Source organism: Diabrotica undecimpunctata, chromosome 10 (genome assembly GCF_040954645.1).
Source record: "Diabrotica undecimpunctata isolate CICGRU chromosome 10, icDiaUnde3, whole genome shotgun sequence".
NCBI classification, from domain to species: Eukaryota; Metazoa; Arthropoda; class Insecta; order Coleoptera; family Chrysomelidae; genus Diabrotica; species Diabrotica undecimpunctata.
Genome location: NC_092812.1, coordinates 37,997,165 through 38,020,966, shown reverse-complemented (window position 1 = coordinate 38,020,966; position 23,802 = coordinate 37,997,165). Strand labels below are relative to the sequence as shown.

Below are 23,802 nucleotides of genomic sequence, written 5' to 3'. Positions count from 1 at the left end.
CAAAACTCACCCCTGGAAAAACCGTAATATCGGCCAAAAAGCGAACCTCAAGATATTAATTGCTAATTTATTGCAGAAGTTTTACGTCTAGAAACCATTTAATATAATAGCCATATCTATATCTCGGTAACGAAAAGGATTATAGCTTTTTGAAAAAGCGTGAAATATACTATAATCTATAGGTGCGTTTAGACGACCTCAGCGGTTTAGTTTAAGCAGGCAAAAACTTCTAAACGCGTTTGTCTCGACATTTTATATCATTTTTGACTTTTCGACAACTCAATATTTTCATAAATACTTCTATAAATAAATATACTCGTTCAGTACCAAACTGTACTTTCATTACTCCATAGTAAATCCATTTTTTAGATCAATTGTACAATAAAGTTAAAATAAAAAATAGTTGGATAACTTTTCTTAATCAACTCAATAGATCTACACCCCTTTCAAACATTTGGAATTGTGTAAAAGCCATAAGAAACAAATATCATCAACAAAAGAAATCTGCATTCCGCGAAGTTTTAATTGAGGATGTTTTGAATCAGCTGGCCCATTTTGTCTTTTTATTTTAGAAAACTCTCCTAACCATTTTTGTATTTCTAATATATATTTCAATAGTTACAACTAGTTGTTGTAATCGTTATAATTTGGCACCTTGATGCGGCGTCCATTTTAAATTGCTAGCGGACCTTCCTGTTGTTTGTTTTGTTTGTCCATTTGTTCCAGGAGATTCATGTCAGTACCCCTTTGTTTCATTTTTGTAGTTGCCCAAATCCAACCCCATTGCCATTCAACTTATCCAAGACCCAGTTTTCCAAAAAAACTCGAGCGTCGTTCGCACAGTTTCGTTTATTTTGCTTGCGGTATCTCCACCCCCAGTAGTTTCTGTCCCCAGTTTTCAAACCCCCTATAATAATACCCTATGTGGTTGGCAAAATTTTACGTTACAACGTACAGGTGAGAAAGGGCTCAATATTCTGCGTGTACTTTTCAACTATAAATGAGATGTAGATGTTAAATTATCCCTTATTTTTTATAATTTTTACATCCGCTCAATAAGGATTATGGATTATGTACTCTTTATGTATCAACTAGCAAATCAAACCTATTAATCCCAGACAGAATTCAATATAAGGCAATTAAAATAAGTCTAGGAACTATGGTGTCGTCACCTAATTGTGCAGTTCTCGCTGAAGCACAAGAACCACCTTTATGCTTTCGAAGACAGTATTTAGTCAATAAACAGTTAATAAAGTACAGGACTTTTAGTACATTTATGGTCAAGAAAATATCAAATATAGCAGTCCAGAATCTTACAAACAAATATTGGAGAATTAAAGCTTCTCCCCCGCTTGCTGATAATTTTATTGACACTGAGAGACATAAAGAACTAATACATAGTCAAAAAAAAAAATATTTTGTTTACGAAATTATTTTTGAGACCTTAATATATATAAATATTCATTAATTTAATGTTTCTTTTGAGATTTCTTTCAATATTATTTCCTAAAAAAATTATTTATAGTTAAGTATTGATTGTTAGATTGTTGATAAATAACAGATTTTAGTAAAAAGTAGAAAAAATACTATAAATTAAGTTCTGACCATCTGATATTAGATATAGAATGCGTTTCGGTATGCAACTTTGTTATTTTAGTGAAAGAAGATACTTTACTTGATATGGTAGAACATCTGACTGAAAAAACTGGCATTGTACACCAGATGCCTTTCACATCTGATTTTAGACCTGGATTTGCTGCCACCTTAGAGAAGGTACCTTGCACGATTTTGCTAAGACTCAAACTTACACATATTGTTTTGTAGATCTATTTTGGTACCGCACAATCAAGGATGTACTTAGGGGCAGATTTGTTAGGAGTCAACTGTCACACGGGCATGTCAACACTAATGAGGAAGACTGTTTTGGAGGACCAGGGTGGTTTGAAAAAATTTGGCTGTTATTTAGCTGAAGATTTTTTTATAGCTAAGTCATTCCTCGACAACGGATGGAAAACTGCCATTAGTAGTCAGCCTGCTCTACAAAATTCTGGTATCTGTGATGTAAATAGTTTTCAAGCCAGACTTACAAGGTAAGTTTTTTTAACTTTTTCTCACCTCTGCTTTTATAATACTGCTTTGAAATTTTTGAGATATGAATTAATTTGATTTAGTACTACGTTGTTTCACGGGTTTATATGCAGTTGTCTAGAATTATTTCATCCGCATCTCCAGCATATATCATCAGAGGTGGTGTGAACAACCTTTATAATTTTTTTGATTCACCGATTTAACGACAGCTGTCTGTTCGCCTTTGACAATATTTGCTGCAACCGCAGAGACGGTACCTTACAAGAAATAATTCCAAACTATCGTCGATAAATCCGGAAAATAAAGTAATCATTCCAAAACTCCGATCGTGATAGTCTACAAATATTAATAAAATTATTTATTTGTTATTTCGGCTTTCATAAAGGAAGCCGGCTTTAAAATATAACATTTATTAGGTATAACCGACTCGTTCAATTACAATAAAGTGACATATGAAAATTTTTATGAAATTTACATTATTTTCTACATAAAATGAAAAAGTCGAGACATTGATAGGTAATAAAATAATTATTTCAGTTTGTACTAATTTTCAATTTTCTAATTGTCGCATTTGGTAAAATTTTGTGATTTTTTATTTACTTGCATGAGAAACGATAGTTTCATTTAAATTACCCACAACCAAAGTTTTCCAGGTTCGTTCCCATATTTAGTTCACCTAGTTAGATTTCTTTATAGATTTAACATTGGACTAAAATACTTTTCCTATTCGCGTGATACTTATTAATTCGCCTGATGCATTGTAATTATAAGTTTTGTCAATTGGTGCAACTTCAATGATACAGGGAAGGAAATAGTAATGCCAAAGCGTACTTAATTTTTGGTTTTAGCAAATCTAACTTATTGGACACGTAAGTTTCACTTTCAATAAGAATTTTTTCGTTCTCCGAAGTCAAATTGGAAAGAAAAAGGTCGAACAAGAAGTGGTAATCGGGAGATTTTAAAGAACACTGAACACTTTTTTAAAGAAGACACAGAGTAAAAAATAAACGAGGGTTAGTCCAGACGAAAGAACTAAAAGTGAATATGATTATATAACAGACAAAAAACAAATAGTTCAAGATGTACGTAACTATACTCAATAAAATATCAGTAGGAGTCGATGACAGACCAGTAAGAGCCTGAGTAACGATAATCCTATAAAAAGAAAGAGCAATGATGAAAGAGCAGCAGTTGCGAACGCATAGTTTGGAATCCACCAAAACAGCCAGAATCATACATAAAATATATAGTCGAAACTTTACAGAGTAATAATACCAAATCTCAGTATCGACGATCACAATAAATTAACAGACTCGTTTAAAAAGGCACAACTCAAATTTTGCAAAAAAAGGACACCAAAAGCGAAAATATTAGCAAAGATACAAAGGCTCTAATGTAAATACGACAACAACTAAGCGAGAAAGAAAGAAAAGGGAAACAAAGAAGAATATAGAAAATTAATAAAAGAATTTCAGCAGAAATTAGAAAAGATCTCAGAAGATATAATATAAATGTAATTATTCAAACGGTAGAAGAGAACAAAGGTTTGAAGATAATGAAAAGAGAACTCACACGAAGTAAAACAGATATATATTCACGCTGGGAGACAAAGATGAAAAGGCAACAACAGATAAACAGGATATTCTGAAAACAACTAGAAAGTTTTATAAAGAAATCTTCGTCATCAATCTCCGTTTTATGATGTTATATATATATATATATATATATATATATATATATATATATATATATATATATATATATATATATATTCGGTTTTACCTCTCGTGCAATAAAATTTCTCCTATCAATCATTTTCAAATGTACTATATACCTTTTCAATTTCTACGTTAATCGATTTATAGCAAAAGCGTTATAAATATTTATTAATTCTGGTCGTTAATTGTTTGCGTTAGGTAAAACAGACGTGGTTTGAAAGTTTTCAGAAATATTTTCGTCAACACTTATGTCTCTACAAGCACGTTATCAGGTGTTTCCTTGAAACAAGTTCAAGCACACTTGGATTTTTGATAAAATACGCGATCGAATATTCTTTGATAATACAATCACTGACACAAGAAGTAATCGTGTATTATGTTTTGTCTCAGGCAGTACACACGAAAATATACAAAATATTTCAGTGGAAATATGATACTATTTCAACAATTTTTTGGCCGAGGTGACGTCGTGTTCTTATAACTTTGAGATTGCTTGATTCCTCTTCTTCTCTTGGAATCCGATTATAAAAAAACTAAATTCATCATGATCAGAGCCTGCAGCGTCAACTGTTGAGCATAAGTCTCCTTCATTTGTCTCCAGTGCTTCTAATTTTGTGTCGTTAAAATCCAGTTTGTTGTAACTCTCGTTATACCGTGCTAGTCAAAAGTCCGTTCCCCCCTCGTATCTTTTGAACGGTTATTGTTATAATAGTGAAATTTGAAGGGAGGTAATAAATAGACGTACGCTTTTCAACTAGTCGTAACAGGTGACATAATAGTGACAGATGACGTTACAGCATAAGTATAACCATACTTTTGACTAGCACTGTATAATTCATCTATAAATATCTTTATACGCATCAAATTTAGGACGACACTTCACTAGGCGTTTAGTGCATCACTCAGGCTCACCTGTCCGGCCAAGTTTCATTTCATGTGTGCTACCTTTTCTACAGCTTTGTTGTTTTTCATTTTTCGTAATCTTTCGTTTCTTTTCAATTCAATGTCTGATGTCATTTCCCAGCGCTGATTTTTTTTCTCAGAAACCATTATACTGGTTGTCTGCAGCCAGTTGTGTTATTGTTCATCTTCCATTTATTCATGATACCCATTCCAGATTTCTGAAACGTGTACCAGCTTATACATGTTTAGTGAATGGCAACAGTATGCCACTGTTGTTTTAAGTCACTTGGTAATCTTCAAAAAGTGTTCACTGCCTGCGATTTAGCAGGCAGTGAACACTTTTTGACTCGCAGTTTATTCTATTTTATTCTAAACATTTTACTGTGGGCTTGATTGGATATATTTTTTCAGTGTTGTCTTCGGATCCAGATTTTTTTCTGGAGTAGCAAATTTTCTTCTGGCACGTTCATCAGCTCTTTTATACATACGAGTGGGGCACTGTTATGTTCTCGGCATTCTCACATTAGCCTAGAGTCTACTTTAGGGCTTCTAAGAACCTTCATGGCCGCTTAGAAATCTGATTCGTTACAGTTTGTGCATTTTTTATGTTAATTTCTCTTGCACAATGCAAGATTGCATAAATCCCTGCCTGTAATTCAGAGGTATATACAGAGTGGAATAAAATATTCCTACTCATGACCATTTTGAACATTTAGATAACCTTGCAATATGGGATTTGTGTTTGCTCTGGTCATCCCTCTCGTGGGCTGATTGCAAACTCTTGGAATATTATTTGTTAGTGGCTTATTTTCTATAAAACATACTGCAAAAATCAAACTATTTGGAGTATTTATTCGTTTTTATTTACGGTATTTTCTTGGTAACGGAGTTTATGAAGGTATTTTGTGCCTTTCGCTCGATTTCTTCTGAAAATTTTTAGATATAGTATATTTAAAAAGAGTAACGGAGATTTTCTAAAATAAAATATTGAGCATTGTTGTGAAAATGTTTGGGTTTTACCTAAAACTTGTAAACATACCAATTTATAGTAATTACTATTTTAACGGGAATAACCCATAAATGAAGGTTAAAATAAGTTTATTGACTTTTCAATTTCCACTTCGGAAATCGCTCTCAAAGTACAAACATTAATAAATTAAACAAATTTTGTTTTTTGTTGACAAAAATTTATTATACTTTTTACTACTACTACAATTTATATTACTAATTATAAGTATATATGACGCTAGTACCCGAAATATATTTATTATTAAATTGTAAGGATATGTCCTAAATCAATATTTAGTATTTTTATAAAAACTAATGTGGGTACGTAATATTGACATTTTAGTTTATTTATATTAAAGTAATTTATTGTTCTCCGTCACTGAGGCGTTCAGTTATTGCTTAATCCCTTAAGGCGGGGTCCCACCAGTCGCGCTGCGCTGCGCCGCGCTGTTTGTTTTGGTTCATTTGTGCGCGGAGCGAGCTTGAGCGACTAGTGGGAACGACAAGTAGCGCTGCGCCGTGCAAGTTCAAACAAGAACGAACATTATCCGTTGGTTGTCGGTAAAGTAGTGTAGATCAAAGGAAAGTGCGCGTTTAGTTGGAACGGTGTTTGTGATTGAAGACCATTTTTACAGATTATTGTGTTTCTGTACTATCTTCGCGATGAGTTTTGAGTGGAATCATGAAGAAGCTGAAAAACTTATTTAGGCATACAGAGACAAACCGGAATTGTGGAATCCGAAAAGCAATAATTATCATATAAAAAGTAAGAAATATGATGCATGGGTATTTATTGCAGACAATATCGGTTGTTCCGTCGCTGAAGCTAAAACAAAGATGACGTCTTTGTTGTCTTCATATAGAAGAGAAAAGGTGAAAATGAAAAAGTCAATGGGCACAGGCAAAGCTAATTTTACATTTTAATTTCATAGACATTGATAAATGCTTTGTTTCATCTCTTTCTCATTACTGGTTCAATCATTGTTAACAGGTACTCGAAATCGTGTAACGACATACGACAAAAATTTTGAAACTGTCCTGCAACTAAATCACTTAAAAGATTATTTCCATTATAAACTTGTCTACTTTTAAATACTGGTGTAACCCAATAACGACGTTTCCTCCGGGTCTTTCGTTTTTCTTGTAAAAAATGGTTAATTACTATAACAGCAGCACTTGCTATTGCTAATTTTGTTTCCATCGTGCGCGCGTAAATAAAAACTGGAACTTATTTGCTCCTCTAGAATCACATGCGCAAAGTTGCGCGGCTCTGTATAGTTCTGCTCCGCGCTGCTCGAAGCAGAGCGGCGCAGCGCAGAATAACGCGACTGGTGGGACCCCGCCTTTAGGGTTTGCTCATTTGCATTTTATGATGTATTGTATTTGAGATTTTTCGGGGTCATATTAAATTAGAATAAAAATTCAAATAAGAAGATATTAAATTTGTGCTATTAATCGTTTCAAATGTACTATAGGACTCAGATTTGGAGCTGGTTTTCTCAGATTAAGGATCGAGGGAAAATCTTAGAGGTCGTGTACGCAGGGACGCTAAATATCTAAAACAAAATAGGTCTATCAGGATAACACAGACCAGTATAATTCGTGATTTTGAATTTGTTCTTAAGAAACAGTTTTCAAATATCTAAAACATCTTCTAATAAAACTTTAAACTAATCTTATAATTTTAATTTTACTCACATTATTTCTTTTGTAAACATAGTTGCCTTCATTGTGATCTAATAATTTGCGATAAAATCTTGAAATTATATCGATTGTAAAAAATGAAATATAAAAAGCAAATAAACGCTAGAGACATGGACGACGAATGCACGCAAACTACCTTGTTAATTAGGTTAGATAGAAGCAATTCTAAAGCAATTAATATATAATTTAGTAAGAAACTAAAGAATTATGGCAAATTATGTCGAATTTATCTATGAAGGTCCTCTGAATTTAAATATGCGGGGGTTATTTGTTGCCAATGTGTTAACTAATTAAATTAGTTGATTAAATAATTTTTATTTACTGTTTATAAGTTTAATTACTTTAATAAAATAAAATAAAGTCATAACCAAAGAAATAATGGGATAATAATATTAATGCATGTTATTAAATGTTATATATAGTTGAATAATGTTTTATGTTTATGGCCGATTCATAAAACGCGAAATACCGTAATAAAACTACGATTTGGTTGTTGAATTAACGCGCATAATTTAATCAAATCTTATTAAGTTAAAAAAGCAAGTTATATGTGTCGTACTAATGATAAAAAAAGAGATGTAGAGAGAGGGAGAGGAAAGTCTTTAAAAGAAGATAAAAACGTGAGGGTATTTTGAAAAGTATTAGAGTACATTTGAAAATGATTAGTAGCATACATTTTATAGGAAAAGTCTAAATACAGAGTTGGTCAATACAGAAAAAACGTAATAATCGATACCTTCTTGTCTGAATTTTCACTCGAGATCACCCCGACAAACCTCAAATATAATACCTCATAAAATGCAAATGAGCAAACCCTAAGGGGTTAAGCAATACCTGAACGCCACAATGACGGAAAACATGAAATTACTTTAATATAAAAATACTAAAATGTCAATATTACGTACACACAATAATATTTATAAAAATACTAAATATTGGTTTAGGACATTTCCGTACAATTTAATAGTAAATATATTTCGGGTACTAGCGTCATATAAACTTATAATTAGTAATATAAATATATAATTACAAACCTAAATACATAAGTTGTCTTCTTCCGATAACGAGGCACTCATCATAATCAGTTTCTTCATTTTCCACAGAAATAATAATTGGTTCTATTGTTTCCTTTATTAACATATCGAGTTTCCAGAATGTTTCTTCCTCTGCTATGACACGTCTTACAGCTTTTTGCCAATTGTCAGATGAAATTTTTGATATAGAGTCAGATAATAGTTGACGAACATTTTACTAACGACGTTTTAGGTGCTTCTGTAATACTTCCACCCTTTCGTTGCTTTAAAAGTCTATAAATAGTTGCTTCTCCAACTCCGGTCATATCTAAATACTTATAAACTTTACTCCGAACAGTAAAAAGAGCATCATGTACTGTTAGATGATACTTTAATTTCACAGGAGTAAAATTACACTTTTCTGACATTTTTACTAAACAAGTTCACTTATTAATATCGTTTTTTATTATAGAACTAATAATTCTGCGTGTTATAATCACGAGACATTACAAACACAACCTGTTAATCTTAATTAAAATGATCCACAATTTTCAAAACACGTTCTGCTGCTTGGAAATTGTAAATATTTTGTACCTGTAGAGATTACTGACTTATATAATTTGGTTGATTAATATGACTACAAAATTGAAGACAAGAATTGAAATAAATTTTAGGTAAAATCAAATAATTTTCAGAACAATGCTGAATATTTTATTTTACAAAATCTCCGTCACTGTTTTATGATGTTATATTTTGTTTTATCTCACGTGCAATAAAATTTGTCCTATCAATCATTTTCAAATGTACTATAGAAGTATGCAATTTTTTTAAAACGTTTTCTATTTTATGGATGCAGGACACAGTCGTATATCAATTATCCTATAATCTTGCTAAACAGCACCGATTTGCACAAATATTTGGATATATTTTCTACTTACCTGGCCAGGGGTTGCTTTTTATTTTTTAGATGTGAAACTTACCCCTATTCGGAAATACCTAATTTTATGATTATAGATTCAAGGGATATAACTTATGATTTATTGAACAATGTCACCCCTAAAAGCGACCCAGTTATAATTAGAAAATCTTCAAAATGTTCTTTAGCAACCTGCAATAATTATACGTTACCGATTTGCATGACGATTTGTATTTAGATATTACTTATAATGGGGAATTATTATTAATTATTTTTTTGGGGAAAAAACTATAAATTGTAGATTCAAGCTTGGAACCTAAATTTTCTTTAAATTAGACATCAATTGACATTGTGAGGAATAAATAAGGCCAATTTAAAACTTGTTATAAAGTTATAGATCCCTAAATACCACATGATCACTATGACAGTAATCATTAAAAAAATAATGTCGAAAAATGTTATTCACCAATTTGGAATGATTTAATATGCAGTCATTTTAAATTAAGATTTATTTACTGTTTTAAATTTTATCATTTATTTATAAGTTTCAACCCTTATAAAAACCTTTTAAAAAAATTTAATATATTTATTTTATCAATTCCTTAAAACCAATTTTTAACTAAAAATATAGAAAATTAAAATTTTATTTTTACGTGGGTTTTAGTTTTTTTATTTAAATTGCAGATTAAAAAAACATAATTAATCAAAAATCCTATCCATCCGTTTCCCATTTGTCCTTGATTGAAGATTGTTTTCCACGTCCGCCTCATCCTCGTCTTTCTCAGAGCCGTGTTTTGGCAACTGTCACCGCTGCATATTATACTCTCCCTACTCTCCTGCAACCGCACGCTGAATCCCACCCTTTGTTACAGCTACAAAAAATTTTCCATGCTTTTCCATGCATTTTTTTTACCCATAAACTATCAAGTTCTTCGAAAAACCGTTATGTGGATTTTTAAAGAGTTTTAAGTTGAAATAAATATTTTTTTTTATTTTTAAGAGGGTTTGTGCTGAAAGGGCTTTTGACGTAATATTCAGATTTTAAACGGTCATATCTTACTCAATTTTTATCCTAAAAAAAAACCAAAATTATGCGTATCATTAACAGTTTTTTTTTATTTAGTTGTTTTGAAGAAAAGGCCATATTTTGTAAAATTACAAAAACTTTAAACTTCTAGACATATTACAATACACAAATAAAGTGAATTACAGTAATAAGGAATATTTTAAATTGGGGCTGTAATTATGGAATGATTTTCAGATTGTTTGTCATCGAAAAAAATAGGGGCCATTAGTATTTTCGTCATAATTCATTAATCACAAAACAAAAATAAAGGTTTTTAAAGCACTAGAAGGGGTGACATCCACCTCAGGGTAAAAGCAACCACTTGTAAAGGGTTAAATGTGAAGTAGAAAAAAACTTTATCAATGATTTGTCGTCTTCTCGATAGCTTTCTACCATTCATCTTCCCTCCGATGATAATTGTACGAGATTATATTTTTGATTTTTTATAATATGAACAAAATACTCTCTTTAACGAAGTTGATTAGTTGTTTCCATTTTTGTATTTTGCGCATTATTCGATAACAACAAAATTCAAATGCGTTCATTATCTGTTATAACGTTGTGTCATCTTTTACATACATATATATATATATATATATATATATATATATATATATATATATATATATACAATTAGAGTTTGATATTACTATTGAGGGTAAACTAACTATAAGACCTAATACTGACCGGGTCGGGATAGTGTCATGACTTTTTTCCTGGGTTTTCCTCAAGATTTATAAAGGGACCACTAACAGGAGAATTTTACTAGCATCATTGTATTTGGTTGTCTTCTTGCAGACCAATCACATACTATGATTTTTCTGAAGTGTTTTTTCAGAAGTCACGATTTACCACTTGGCACCAATCTCTATCATCGGGTGCTATGTATTTTCTTCGTTATTAAATGGAGTGGAGACTTGAACACTTTCAGAAGTTTCTTTAAAAAAGCTTGAGGCCTTCGAAATGTGATGCTACAGACGCATCAGCATAAACCCAAACTGTTCTTCTACCGACGTCTCCCTTCTTAAATTTCGCACTGAGGTTTTTTCTCAAATGTTTATTGTATGCGATATTAAGTGAGTTCTTACTGTCCCCTTTATAGGATTATTTACTTTATATATATATATATATATATATATATATATATATATATATGTATATATATATATATATATATATATATGTATATATATATATATATATATATGTATATATATATATATATATATATATATATATATATATATATATATATCATCAAAAACTACAAGTTGTTGTCAAAGGCACCTCAAAGGGAAGAAGTAGAATATAAGAATTCTTCTACTTCCACTTCTACTTCTTTCCTTTAACGTGCCTTTGACATGAAGTTGCAGTTTTTGTTGTTTTTTAGATGTTTTTGTGTTGTATTTGTAAAAAGACCCTTTTATGTTGAAATGTTTTTATTTAAAATTTTAAATGATTTTTAACATATTTCATGTCAATGTTCACTACAAGGACTAACTGAACATTTTCAATGTAAGTTTTAAATGCTAACTTCCACCATTTGTACTCCAGTTTTCCATTTAGGTGCTGATGAAGGTGACAGCCATCACCGAAAATTTCACATTTAGAATAAAGTTCTTCACCAAACTGGCTTATACCATCTTTAGCCAATCCTTTACCTGACGCTTTCCCGAAAGATATCCACCAAATATACTCGTATATATATATATATATATATATATATATATATATATATATATATTTAGGGATTCTACAGTATTCACTGCCTTCCCTCGCTCAACCGTTTCCATCTCTCTCTGTTGTTCCATTCTCCATCGTTTAGTCCTCTCTTACTCATGGCGTCGTCTACTTCGTTCCTCCAGGATTTTCGGGGTCGTCCTCTTTTCCTCCTTCCTATGGGGCTCCATTCGGTTATTCTTTTTATCCATCTGCTGTCGCTAGCTCTTCTTACATGTCCATACCACTTTAGTCTTTTTTGTTCTATATATGTTAGTATGTCTGTTTCTATTGATGTTCTTGGCTTTATTTCGTCATTACTTCTCCTATCCATTCTTGTTACTCTGCAGCATCTTCGCAGGCATCATCTTCGCAGGCATTCCATCTCTGTTGCTATTATCTTACTGCTGTTTTTCTTGTTTATGATCCAATTTTCGGCCCCATATGTCATAATACTTCGCACTAATGTTTTATAAATCTGCGTTTTTGTCTTCATATTTAGGTGTCTATCCCACCATACTGAGTTAAGTTGTCGGATTGCTGTTCTTGTTTGTCCTAATCTTTGTGTAATTTCTTCCTCTGTTGTTGCCTTTTTCGTGATTATGAACCCTAGGTATTTGAATTTATCCTTTCCTTTGATTGTTACGTTGTCATCAATCTGTAGATCTTCTATGTCTTCTTCACTTGTAGATAGGTACTCTGTTTTCGCGAGGTTAATATCTAGGCCAGCCTAGATATATATATATATATATATATATATATATATATATATATATATATATATATATATATATATATATATATATATTTACTGTAAATTAAAGGCGTTATTTATATAAGATCAAGACTGCTAATTGGTATTGGCCTTGCAATAATATATTGAACGAGCAAACATAGCATTGTAAATAATTATCAGTATGCAATACATTAAACAAAAATTCTATCGTTCAATAAAATTATTGAAATCTTAAAAAATCCGAAAAAGCTGGGGTATAGAAGAGATACATTCAAAAGTGATGATAGTCCTAATGATTATTTTCCATCTTTCTTTCTAAGAACTTTGGTAATGCTAGGTGATTAATAGTAAACAAAAAACACTGATGGCGGTTAGTTCAAGTGACAAAGAAAACGTTATCAAATATGTAAACAGTTTCACCTTTTTCAACAATTTTAATCTTATCTTAAAATGTGACATTTACATTGAGTCAACACAAGTTTATAGAAACCTATTTTTGTTCAAAACTATGTAGTGTTAAATACTTTGTAAATAATTTTGGATTGTCGTCTAGTGGTAAATTAATAAAATAAATAATCTGCTTTTGATTTTAAACAGCAATATTTTTCGTAATTTGTTCACCCAATACAGTGATTAACAAAACAATATGTAATATATATATATATATATATATATATATATATATATATATATATATATATTAAATTATATTAAATTATATTATTATATATTAAACTTAAAGCTAAGATTAATACTATTACAGGACTTAATATTAAACTCAACAGTCTTCCGTGTTGAACCGCGTCGATTATCATTGCGCCGAGCTTTCGACATCCTCTTCGATGTTGTCTTCACGGCTTCCGAGGTCTCAGTCTCCTGAGCCCCAGACACGACTACACTGATCACTAATAAATGTATTACTAGAAATCAGCGACGTATCTAGGCACGTTTGCAGTTTCTCTAGGCCAGTTATGTGCTGTTTGAATCTTCTTTTTGTTGCTATGACTTGTGTGTCCCCATGCAAGATATGCTTATGTAATTATTGGTAGTATGGTGCTGTTTATCAGTCTTACTTTTGTTTTCATAGCTAATTTGCTTATTCTTGCTGTAAGTCTTCTTATTGCGGCTCTGACCATTGTTGTTTTCTGGATTGTCGCGTTAACATGTAATGTAAATGTTAGACCTTGGTCCATTGTGACTCGTAAGTATTTAACTTCGTTTTGCTATTCTTTGGGTCTGTCTAGCGCTGTTAGCTGTTCTTGTAGTCTATCTATTCTCTTTTTAAAGATAATCGCTTGGCTTCTGGATTAATTGCTATTAGATATTAAATCAGAAAAACGATTGATTGAACCTCCACAAAAAGGTCAAAGAAACAACAGGCCTCTATAAATCAAAAAGGCCGGGTCACTTAACAGACCCTCAAAGAAATCCTATAGATGTTATTGAAGAAATGAAAACAACCGTGACGAACTATGTGACAACATACGATCTACTTCAGACCATATTTCAAGGTATTGTGCATAGAAAAAAAGTCCAGCAAGAACAAGAATAGCCAGGCTTCATAACATACGAAGGAGAAAAAAAAAAAGGAGAAGAAATGAAAACAAAAGCATGTGACTTAATCACGTATTTAATATACTTACAATAGCAGGATCATTTATACACTATAGAAGTTTTACGAATATAACAGAATGGAATTAAATTTAAATTAAATTTATTATTAGTTTCTAAAGTTGTAGAGCTATTTCTGCAAAAACTATTTGCATTAGACTGCCAAGAACCATTTACCATCAGGAAAAGCTGTAACGGGCTCCAAACTGCTGGCGTAGCACCAATGATCTATCAGTAAATGTTGGATATATTCCACTTTTTCTGGCTTTTTGGTCTATCTGTTACACCATTCCTCCGGTCTCGTTGAAAGAATTAGATGGTCTTTATATATATATATATATATATATATATATATATATATATATATATATATATATATATATATATATATATATATATATAATATATATTAAAATCAGTGTTAAAGTTTAATAATTAAAAATTAAAAGAAAACCAAAAAATACTAAAAATATTATGTATGAAAAAGTAATCGATTCCTTTCTGGTACACAATATTTTTTATATATACAATGATGGCAGTTTTTCGACGCACGAAACATGGAAACTCTAATGTCTTGCGATTTGTTTATCGTCATTGCAAAAGCCCAACTCACGGGAGATTGTAGACGCTTAAAATCAAATAGTTAGTCCGTTGGAATTTTAGTTTAGTACTTTTCCTTGATGATCGTTGCCTCAATGAAATTATTCATTAGCCTGTTTACAGTCAATTTCGTTCTATTGCACAGGCAAGGTTGATTAATGTTACGCAGCATACTGACAACTGATCCTATTTTTAATTGTAAATTATGAGGTGGCAGTCCAGGAAATTTCAATGAATTCAAACACTCTGATTTTAACGAAAACAACTTTCCTGGAAGAAAATTCTGAATGGTCGTATTAATCTCATCGACATCTGTATTTTTTGCCGCCATATTGCTCGTTCACTCAGCCAATAATGATCATTTAACTGTTGTATTATGTCTGGAAAAACACACTGAATAAGCTGCTCTTTTGAGTTTGTGAAGTCACAGAATTCTGGTGGTAATGTGATCAATCCGATCCGGTCGAGTTGTCAAAAGCGACTTTTCCATTTCCAATGTTTAACATTGCTTTGAAAACACAATTGCACTTTGATCTTGTTGTAAAAACATTCGTATGTTAGTTGTCAATTGAAGCCTGGTTACGTTTACGAATTTTTAAAAAAGTCCGACGAAAATCACCTGATGCCTCATGGCTCTACGAAAAATGTATTGGTTTTCTGGAATATCTTCCACGAAGTTCTGTCCAGTGTCTCCGATGACCTTATAGGACATCGTACATTTTTCCCAAACGATTAATTTGTATACCTGTAAAATTTTCTAAATTTTGCTATTTTTGGCAATGTTTCAAGATGGTGTTTCATTGATTTGTATGTTTAATGGCAATTTTAAGACAGCATTTGGAGTTCGTCAACCTTTTAATAAAGTTGTTCAAATACAGCTTGTTCTTTGGTTTGATAGCTGTCAAATTTGGGACAAAATAATAACTGTTTGGTTACCAATTTATTAACCCTTATTGGGGCAACACATTTTACTTACGTAACCGGGCAACTTAGGTCCGTTGGGCCCACCACTGTTCTTGGAATTAAAATAAGGCTCAACGAGTTGCTTTACAACAGATGCAAGACCTTTGGCTACTGTATTTCCGTTTTTTCCTGTATATGATATTCCACCTAAAGGGTAATATGTTTCCGAGTCACAGGCCCACCATATTTTCATGCCATACTTATTTGGCTTTGAAGGCATATACTGCTTGAAAGGTCACCTACTTCGATACGGAACAAGTTGCTCATCTACCGTTATGTTTTTTCCTGGTAAATAGTATTTCTGAAAGTTTTGCTCGACTTGATTCCACACATCGCATATTGCTGCTAATTTGTCGTTCCTTCTTCGTTCAGACCTCATGCTCCTTATCGTCAAATCGAACAAATCTTAACAAATTTTTGAATCGTTTTAGCCCCATGGTAGCTTTAAATATAGTAGGTCCATAAAACTTACTTCAAAGTATATCTACATTATGGATGTTGGCACTCAGGTGCCCTGCAGTTAGTAGTAGTAAAATAAAGGCATATAGCTCTGTAGAGTCGCAATATTTCCAGTTCTCTATCCCGAGAACTTTTTCGGCTTCTTTATTTATACACTTCACTATTTTGCTCACAATTTTTTCGTCCACAAACAAACAAAAGGAATCAACAGAATCATCTACACTTTGACCAGGGGCTAACATTACGGTTGTCGGTTGTGGTTGACTCTTCCAGTTAATTCCATCCTTAGTTTCAAAAATTACACACTCTGAAATCTGGGAACTTGTAGCTACACATTCTTCTTCATTATCACTCAATACTACTTGCTGATCATCCTCTTCACTTGCTTACGAAAGATGATCTTCAATTTTAGAGTCACTTTCAATGCCATCTATTTCAGGAGATTCTTCATCATCGGAATCTCATAAATTATTATCAATATCTTGCAGTTCTGCAGCTGATAATGTGCGAATAATTTTATTCGCACTATCTACTTTCACTGTAATTCAATATAATTTTAGGAGCTTAGTTATCGACACTAACATCGATATCAAACGACTGATAGCAAATGCATTATTTATTTTAAAATATGTATAGGTACCTACCTAACACTATTATTGCATTCCAACAATGATTATCAGTTTTTACAATTCATTTAGAACAGATATAACACCTATTGTAAGCATCACTTTGATGTTCACATCAAATAGATGTTTACATTGTTTGTTACACGTTTAGACTTTATTATTGGATTTCTGGAATCATAAAAGTCGTTTAGATAATCCACAAAAACATTACCTGACTTCCAGATTAACTTCTGTAACAAAGATTTAGACTTTAGGCATAAATACAAATAGGGTCCGACGGGCCCGTGTTGCCCCTTTACGTGACAAAATTCTTTCGACGCAATAATTTCACAAATGACAATGAATATTTTGAATAACTCATGACTATGTTGAAGGAAACATACTTCTAAACAAATTCAGTGAAATTCAGTCTTGGGTCAGTTGGACCCACCCACCTTTTTCGGATAAGGGTTAACCAAAAAGACATTTTTTTAAGATGTAAGTTTTTTTAATTCTTTTTTAATTTTTTTTATAATTTTTAATTTTTTAAAAGATATGTTTTGACTGTTTAGTAGATCATTTTGTATTATATGTACTCTCTTTTGCCTCAGCCTTAATCTTTTCGTCCATATGTATCGAATGTGGTAAGGAATTGCTTGAATAAGATTGATACCACACTTGTAATTTAGCCCAGAGCTAGTTTTCATTATAAAAATGCATTAGCAGGAGTGGAAACAATTCCGCAATTGCAATATTATCTTTTAACACGTTACAGTGCAATGTAGCATAATAGATTATCTTTTTTTTATTTGTTGAGTTCATATTAGATAATCCGTCACCATTAAAACCACGACTTACATTGCACATTCCTATTACCGGAAGTAGTTGCAATGGTCAATTAAATCATAACACCGAAGGTTTCCATTCATTATTCCAATATTAATGAAACCGATAATAATTACAAACGGAGATAGTGTTTTCACAAGAATTGATTTGTCGGAAAGAACACCGAGGAAAATCGATGTTGAAAACGCACCATTCAACATAAATATATGTATGGCGTAATTGTGGTTTGGCTGCTAATATACATTAATGTGTAAGCGTGTATGTCTACAAAAAACATGCCGGTGATTAGTATTAATCAGAAATAGTAATAAAAAATGGGTATAGTGTGTATAAAAAGTTATGAAACTTATTGATATGTTTACAAAGAAACTTTTCAATAAACAATTTTTCGACTAGATCAAATTATGTATTTAGGTGAAGCAGAAGAATACCAGTTAACTAATATTCCATAATAACGTAGATTTATTTTAAATAGTTGACTCTGTATATATGTTTTCAGTTATTTTTTAGACATTTTTTCAGCATTTTAGACAAGATTAGAAGTATCTTTTTTTTTCTTTTGTTGTTTTTCATTCTTATTTTCCCTTTCATACTCATTCTGTTTCGTTTGTAAACTCTTTCTTGCCTTTGTGGAATTCTTTTTCACTTTTAGATTTTTTTGGTTATTTTGCAACGATCGGTTAGTAATTTTTGATCGACCTTGTACTCTGTATAAATTCTTCCTCTTTTTGTGTATTTTGGGTGTGTTAATACTTTTCTAAGAGGAATTTCTGATTTTATTTGAATAGTATAAAACTAATTATGTGTTTGAAACGAAGCCAGTTCCAGAAGTAAGGCTCTAAGTCCGGGGTTTCGCAGTCGATTGATTTCACGTAAAAATCTTATACAGATGATTGATGGTTCTAAAAGGAATATGAGGGGTAGCTGATGAAAAACCCGTAAAGACGTATAGTTGATTTTGCTTTGTCCTTGTTTTAAACAACCTTAAAAAGTGAAAAAGTCATTTTTTGCCTATAAAACGTTTCTTACGTTACTTAAAATGTTCTTTAATTTGCTAGTTTATAAATTAAAATACATAAAAAATACACAAAGATAATTGCAAAAACCTTGTACGCAGAGGAACACAACAGAAATAGATGGAAATGCCTGGAGGAGGCCTATTCAACAATGGACAAATTAGGGCTGATTGAGAATGAACATCACGACGATGTCATTAGAAGAAAGAATTATAGAATTTCAAGAACTTCAGCATATAGACTTAAATGTTTGGATAATTAGCTATAATTAATCTTGAGGCACTGGGGATATTTGAGATGAAGGCCTCTGTTCAGCAATGTAACATACATCTAGTATAATTCCCCACTATATGCAGCATCTCAACAACTGGCTTTCAGTTTGAATTAGACATGAAAATTGATTCATGTTTTCTATTCCGTCGATATCAGTGATTATTTTTTACTAGATGTATAATTTGCTGAATTATAACTTTCTTAATAACAAGTTGCAACTAAAAACTATTAATTATTAATGACCGTACTAACTATTTTAAACACTAACGTGATTTAATGATAAGCGAATTAAAATGGAATTTAATTTTAATTACTATGAGGGAAAAATTTGATCAATTCGAAAAACTGATATTACCTGATCTGTGATCACTGACTTGGTCATTCACCGTAAATGCGTCATATCTTTATATATATATATATATATATATATATATATATATATATATATATATATATATATATATATATAGAGTAAGGTCTTGTATTATGCGGTGGATACGTTCTACAAAAAAGCGCATATAAGAAAATTACATAAAACCAAGACAAAAACAAAAAAGTTTCCAGAAATTAAAAGAAATAGGCTGCATGATAAATTACTTCGAATATCTGAAAGAAATTCATACAAAAGCTTAAAAATAACTGGTCCATATTTTTATTCGTTTTTGTGACTACTTATTTTTATTCATATCGTGTCGATAAACAGCAAAACAGGGGAACCTGTTTATTTTACTAGTATTGTTGTTAAAAGTAAACTAATTATTTATGAACTTCGTCTGCAGGTGGATGTTTTCCGAAGTTGTCTCGTTCTAAAACGTGTTTAAAATAGCTTAATTCTTCAATACTCTTCCAGTTTAAATTATAATGTTTTTCTATCAATTTTCTAACATCAGCTACTTTTTATTGTTTTACTTTTAAAGTAAATCTTTGTCTTTTAAAGCACGTGGTCTAAAAGATTTATTTATTAAGAGCGGTTTCAACATCCTATTTCCTGATGTATTGCTACAAAGTATGCAATAATGTTACTCCGTCTTTACTTGCTTTATGTCCACTTGCAGTTTTTTCATCTTTTGCGATGTAAGTACGGTTAGGCATTTTTTTCCAATACAGTCCCGTTTCATCAGCGTTAAATACGTGATCGGCACAATAGTCCCTATCTTCAATAATTTTCGCTAACTCCCGTGGAAATATTTTTGCTGCTGCTTTATCTGCTGTAGCACTCTCTTCTGTGATCGTGATATTATGAAATGCATTTCTTTTTATAAACCCGATTAGCCATCCTTTACTAGCTGAAAATTTTTTACCAGCTTGGCCAGTGGGAGACTGTTTCATTAACTCATAAAACTGAAAAGCTTTTTCTTGGATTAAATAACCACTTACAGGAATTCTTCTTTGAATTAGTTCCTAACTCCAAATTGCGATGGCTCTTTCTGTTCTTTATAATAATACATCCCTTGAGTAAGATAAAAATTTGGCGCTAAATTTTGTACCAGAAATTATAGATTTTCTTTAGCAACTTCATTCTTCTTTGTTGCTCTTACAGTTGATTCGACTAAATTAAAATGTTTTCCATTTGCCTTAGATCCTTCTCCTTTTCCGAAGGGATCTAAAATTGTAATTTTAGTTTCCAACGAAATTGATTGTCTTTGATGTTTTTTTTCTCTATTGGGTCAAATAAAATCTTAAAAAAAGAAATAAAAAAAAATTAGACTTACGATATTGAGATGGCAAAAACCCCTTCTAATGAAAAATAAAACTTTACGAGCTTGAAATCTTTCAATCCGAAAACAGTGCTGCTTATTATACTGCAACTTGGGATCAGCAAAATTTTAAACAACTTATTATAAAACGAAGAACCGCTAAGAGAAATTATTTTAAAACAATAACAGGTTATACCTTTCAATGCGAAACTCTCAATGATGTAATAGGGACAATCATGTAACAAGGGAATCCCCGAATTGCAAAGGCTCACGTTACTGACATTGGATGTGAATAGTTAATATTTAATTATAATAGTTAATAATAGAAATTTTTGGATCAATCATTTTCAAATGTACTATAATTTAAATGGTTTAATTAAAGGATAGCATACGTCTTGAAATGTAGGCAGTTTCTCCAGAAACGATCAATGATTCTATTCGAAAATTCTAAGAGAGATTGTATTATTGCTAAGAATCAGCTGGCCAACACTTTGAGCAGTTTTTGTACAAAATGCATTTTTTTTCATTTTAATTGTTACTCTTCAACATTAATATAAATTGTTCAACAATTACATATATTATGTCTTTGGAAATTTTTCTTGTATTACCATATTAGTAATATGGTACTTTTTTGGTATTGCTGAAAAGGGGGAAAATAATCTTTTCTATGATAAGTGTATCACTTGAACTGGGTTGCTATTTAAAAAAAATCAAGATGGCGGCGATACGCTAAACACTGATGTCACATAAATACTCTCTAGAAAATGCAGAATATCATCTTATTCATGATCCTAGAATTTCATAAATATACGAGTATATTGATTGGTTTCAGAGAAGTTACCGTGTTTCCATACTTTTTCGCTACCCTGTATATAATTTTTTCCCCAGGAATTGACTAATTGCTGATATTACAGTTCGTGAATATTTCACTGATGATTTATTTCAGATACTAAGTTTATTGCTTCGCTATACTCCAGCAAAATATCTTAAGACATGATTCTGTAAAACTTCGTTGATCCGTAATAAACCAATTAGGTGCGAATTCCTTTAGGAACTTGTGATTTATAATAAAATTTCTTGAGTCCAATGGAACGTGAAAAAGTAAGTGCCTTCCTTCGCTTATTGCGGAAAGAGCTTTGTTAATTAAAAAGATAATCTTCGCTTATTTAGAAAAAATATTTTGATACAAAGATTTTTTTTACAAAAATTTGTGGTGTTAATATAGACGAAATATAAAGTTTTTATCAGAACATTAGTTTCCTTGGAAAATAATACTCCATCAAAAATAATATAGAACAACGAAAACTCCTCAGTTAGAGGTAAAAACTTGTACTGAAAGCTTGAATTTTTGTATCGGTTTATATTTCCATTAAGATATATCAATTTAGCTGTCAGTAGAGCAAAGAACCTTTTTTACGGAAGTCGTCTGTTATAAATCGATCATACTGCAGCCAATTGTCGTATTTAACATTTACTCATGATATCCATTCCAGAATTCTGGAATTATGTACCATCTTATACGTATCTTTAGTTTAGATGGGCACTATATAAATATTTCGTCCTTTGGTAATCTCCAAAACGACAGGTTTTATGCTTCATGGGATTCATGTGCTTAAAAGAGTAGCCCAATCCATTTCCGAGAAGTAATCAAAATCTGAAGTAATACTTTACATTGTCCGGTGACTATACGAAGTCAACTCAGTTATACAACGAAATAACTTTATCTGCCGTTAAAATTAAACATGGAAAATTAAAAACTGATAACGAAATGATTCATATTCATGATTAAACTTTATTTCGTAAGCCAGTTTTTTTATACAGAAGTAGGAGCATTTTTTATGTTACTACTATATTTGAAATATAAAATATTTAAAATAAATCATTGAACACTCTTAAAAATGTACATTATATTTTTAAATAGGGTATGTTTTATTGACGACGACTATTATTGATAAGCTAATTACTTTATTTGAATTTATGGTTCCTTATTTAAAAATCAAGGTTTTGGGATAAATTTTGCTCGACATTAGTATAGAAAATGAAAATTGGAACAGTGGAAAAGTTTATGTAAATATATGATTAAAAATGAAGGGAACTGGTCTTATGGTGACGATTCGAAATTAATCTTCCTCTGTGTGGCAACTTTTCTACAACTCCAACATATTTTGCTTCTCTAGGTTGTCCATGTATCTATCACTTGATGCTCCATCAATCTAATGTGTGCCACTTGAATAAATTTCACTTCGGAATATATTGTTGTTTCGGTAGAAATCATAGCATCCCGCTTGAAGTCTCATCTTCAGTTCTATTATATTATTTATCCGATTCGTGAGGATATTCGTCAAATTCCTTCTTCTTCAGGTGCCATGTCTGCTGCGAACGTTGGCTATTCACATGGGATCTTGCTTACGGCACTTCTGAATAGTTCAGCCTATGTGAGCCCGAACGATTTTCGCAAATTTTGAAGCTACGAGTGTCTTCCCCTTCCCGACCCTCGTCTACTGTCTATGTTTCCCTGGATAATCAATTGCAGTAGGCGGTACGTATCTTGCTCCAATATGTGGCCTACATATTCAAGTTTTCTTTGTTAAATTATCCTCACGATTCCTTTTTTGTTCCAATTCTATGGATTACCTCTATGTGGCATGTTTGGTCCAGGATAAATTAAGAAATCTTTGTTAGCGTGTGGGCCTGCGCAGAATATAGTAATATCGGGAAAATGTAGGATTTAACTAATTGTAGTTTTAGAGGTAAAGAATAATATGAACAAAACGCAAATAATGACTAATCTGTGCTAAATCGAAATATTGCTGTTGATGGACGGAATATTGTGCAGACTGCATCGTATAGGTACTTACATG

The 23,802-nt window shown here is 31.5% G+C and overlaps 1 protein-coding gene across 1 annotated transcript in view; it reads left to right on the top strand.

The window, feature by feature from the left end:
- The window catches only part of GlcT (ceramide glucosyltransferase), a 73,396-nt gene that overhangs the window by 6,254 nt on the left and 43,340 nt on the right, over positions 1 to 23,802 (top strand). The window contains exons 4-5 of the mRNA XM_072546769.1: positions 1,658 to 1,773; positions 1,825 to 2,090. Of these exons, the coding sequence (XP_072402870.1) occupies positions 1,658 to 1,773; positions 1,825 to 2,090 (382 nt within the window). The remainder of the gene's footprint in view (positions 1 to 1,657; positions 1,774 to 1,824; positions 2,091 to 23,802) is intronic.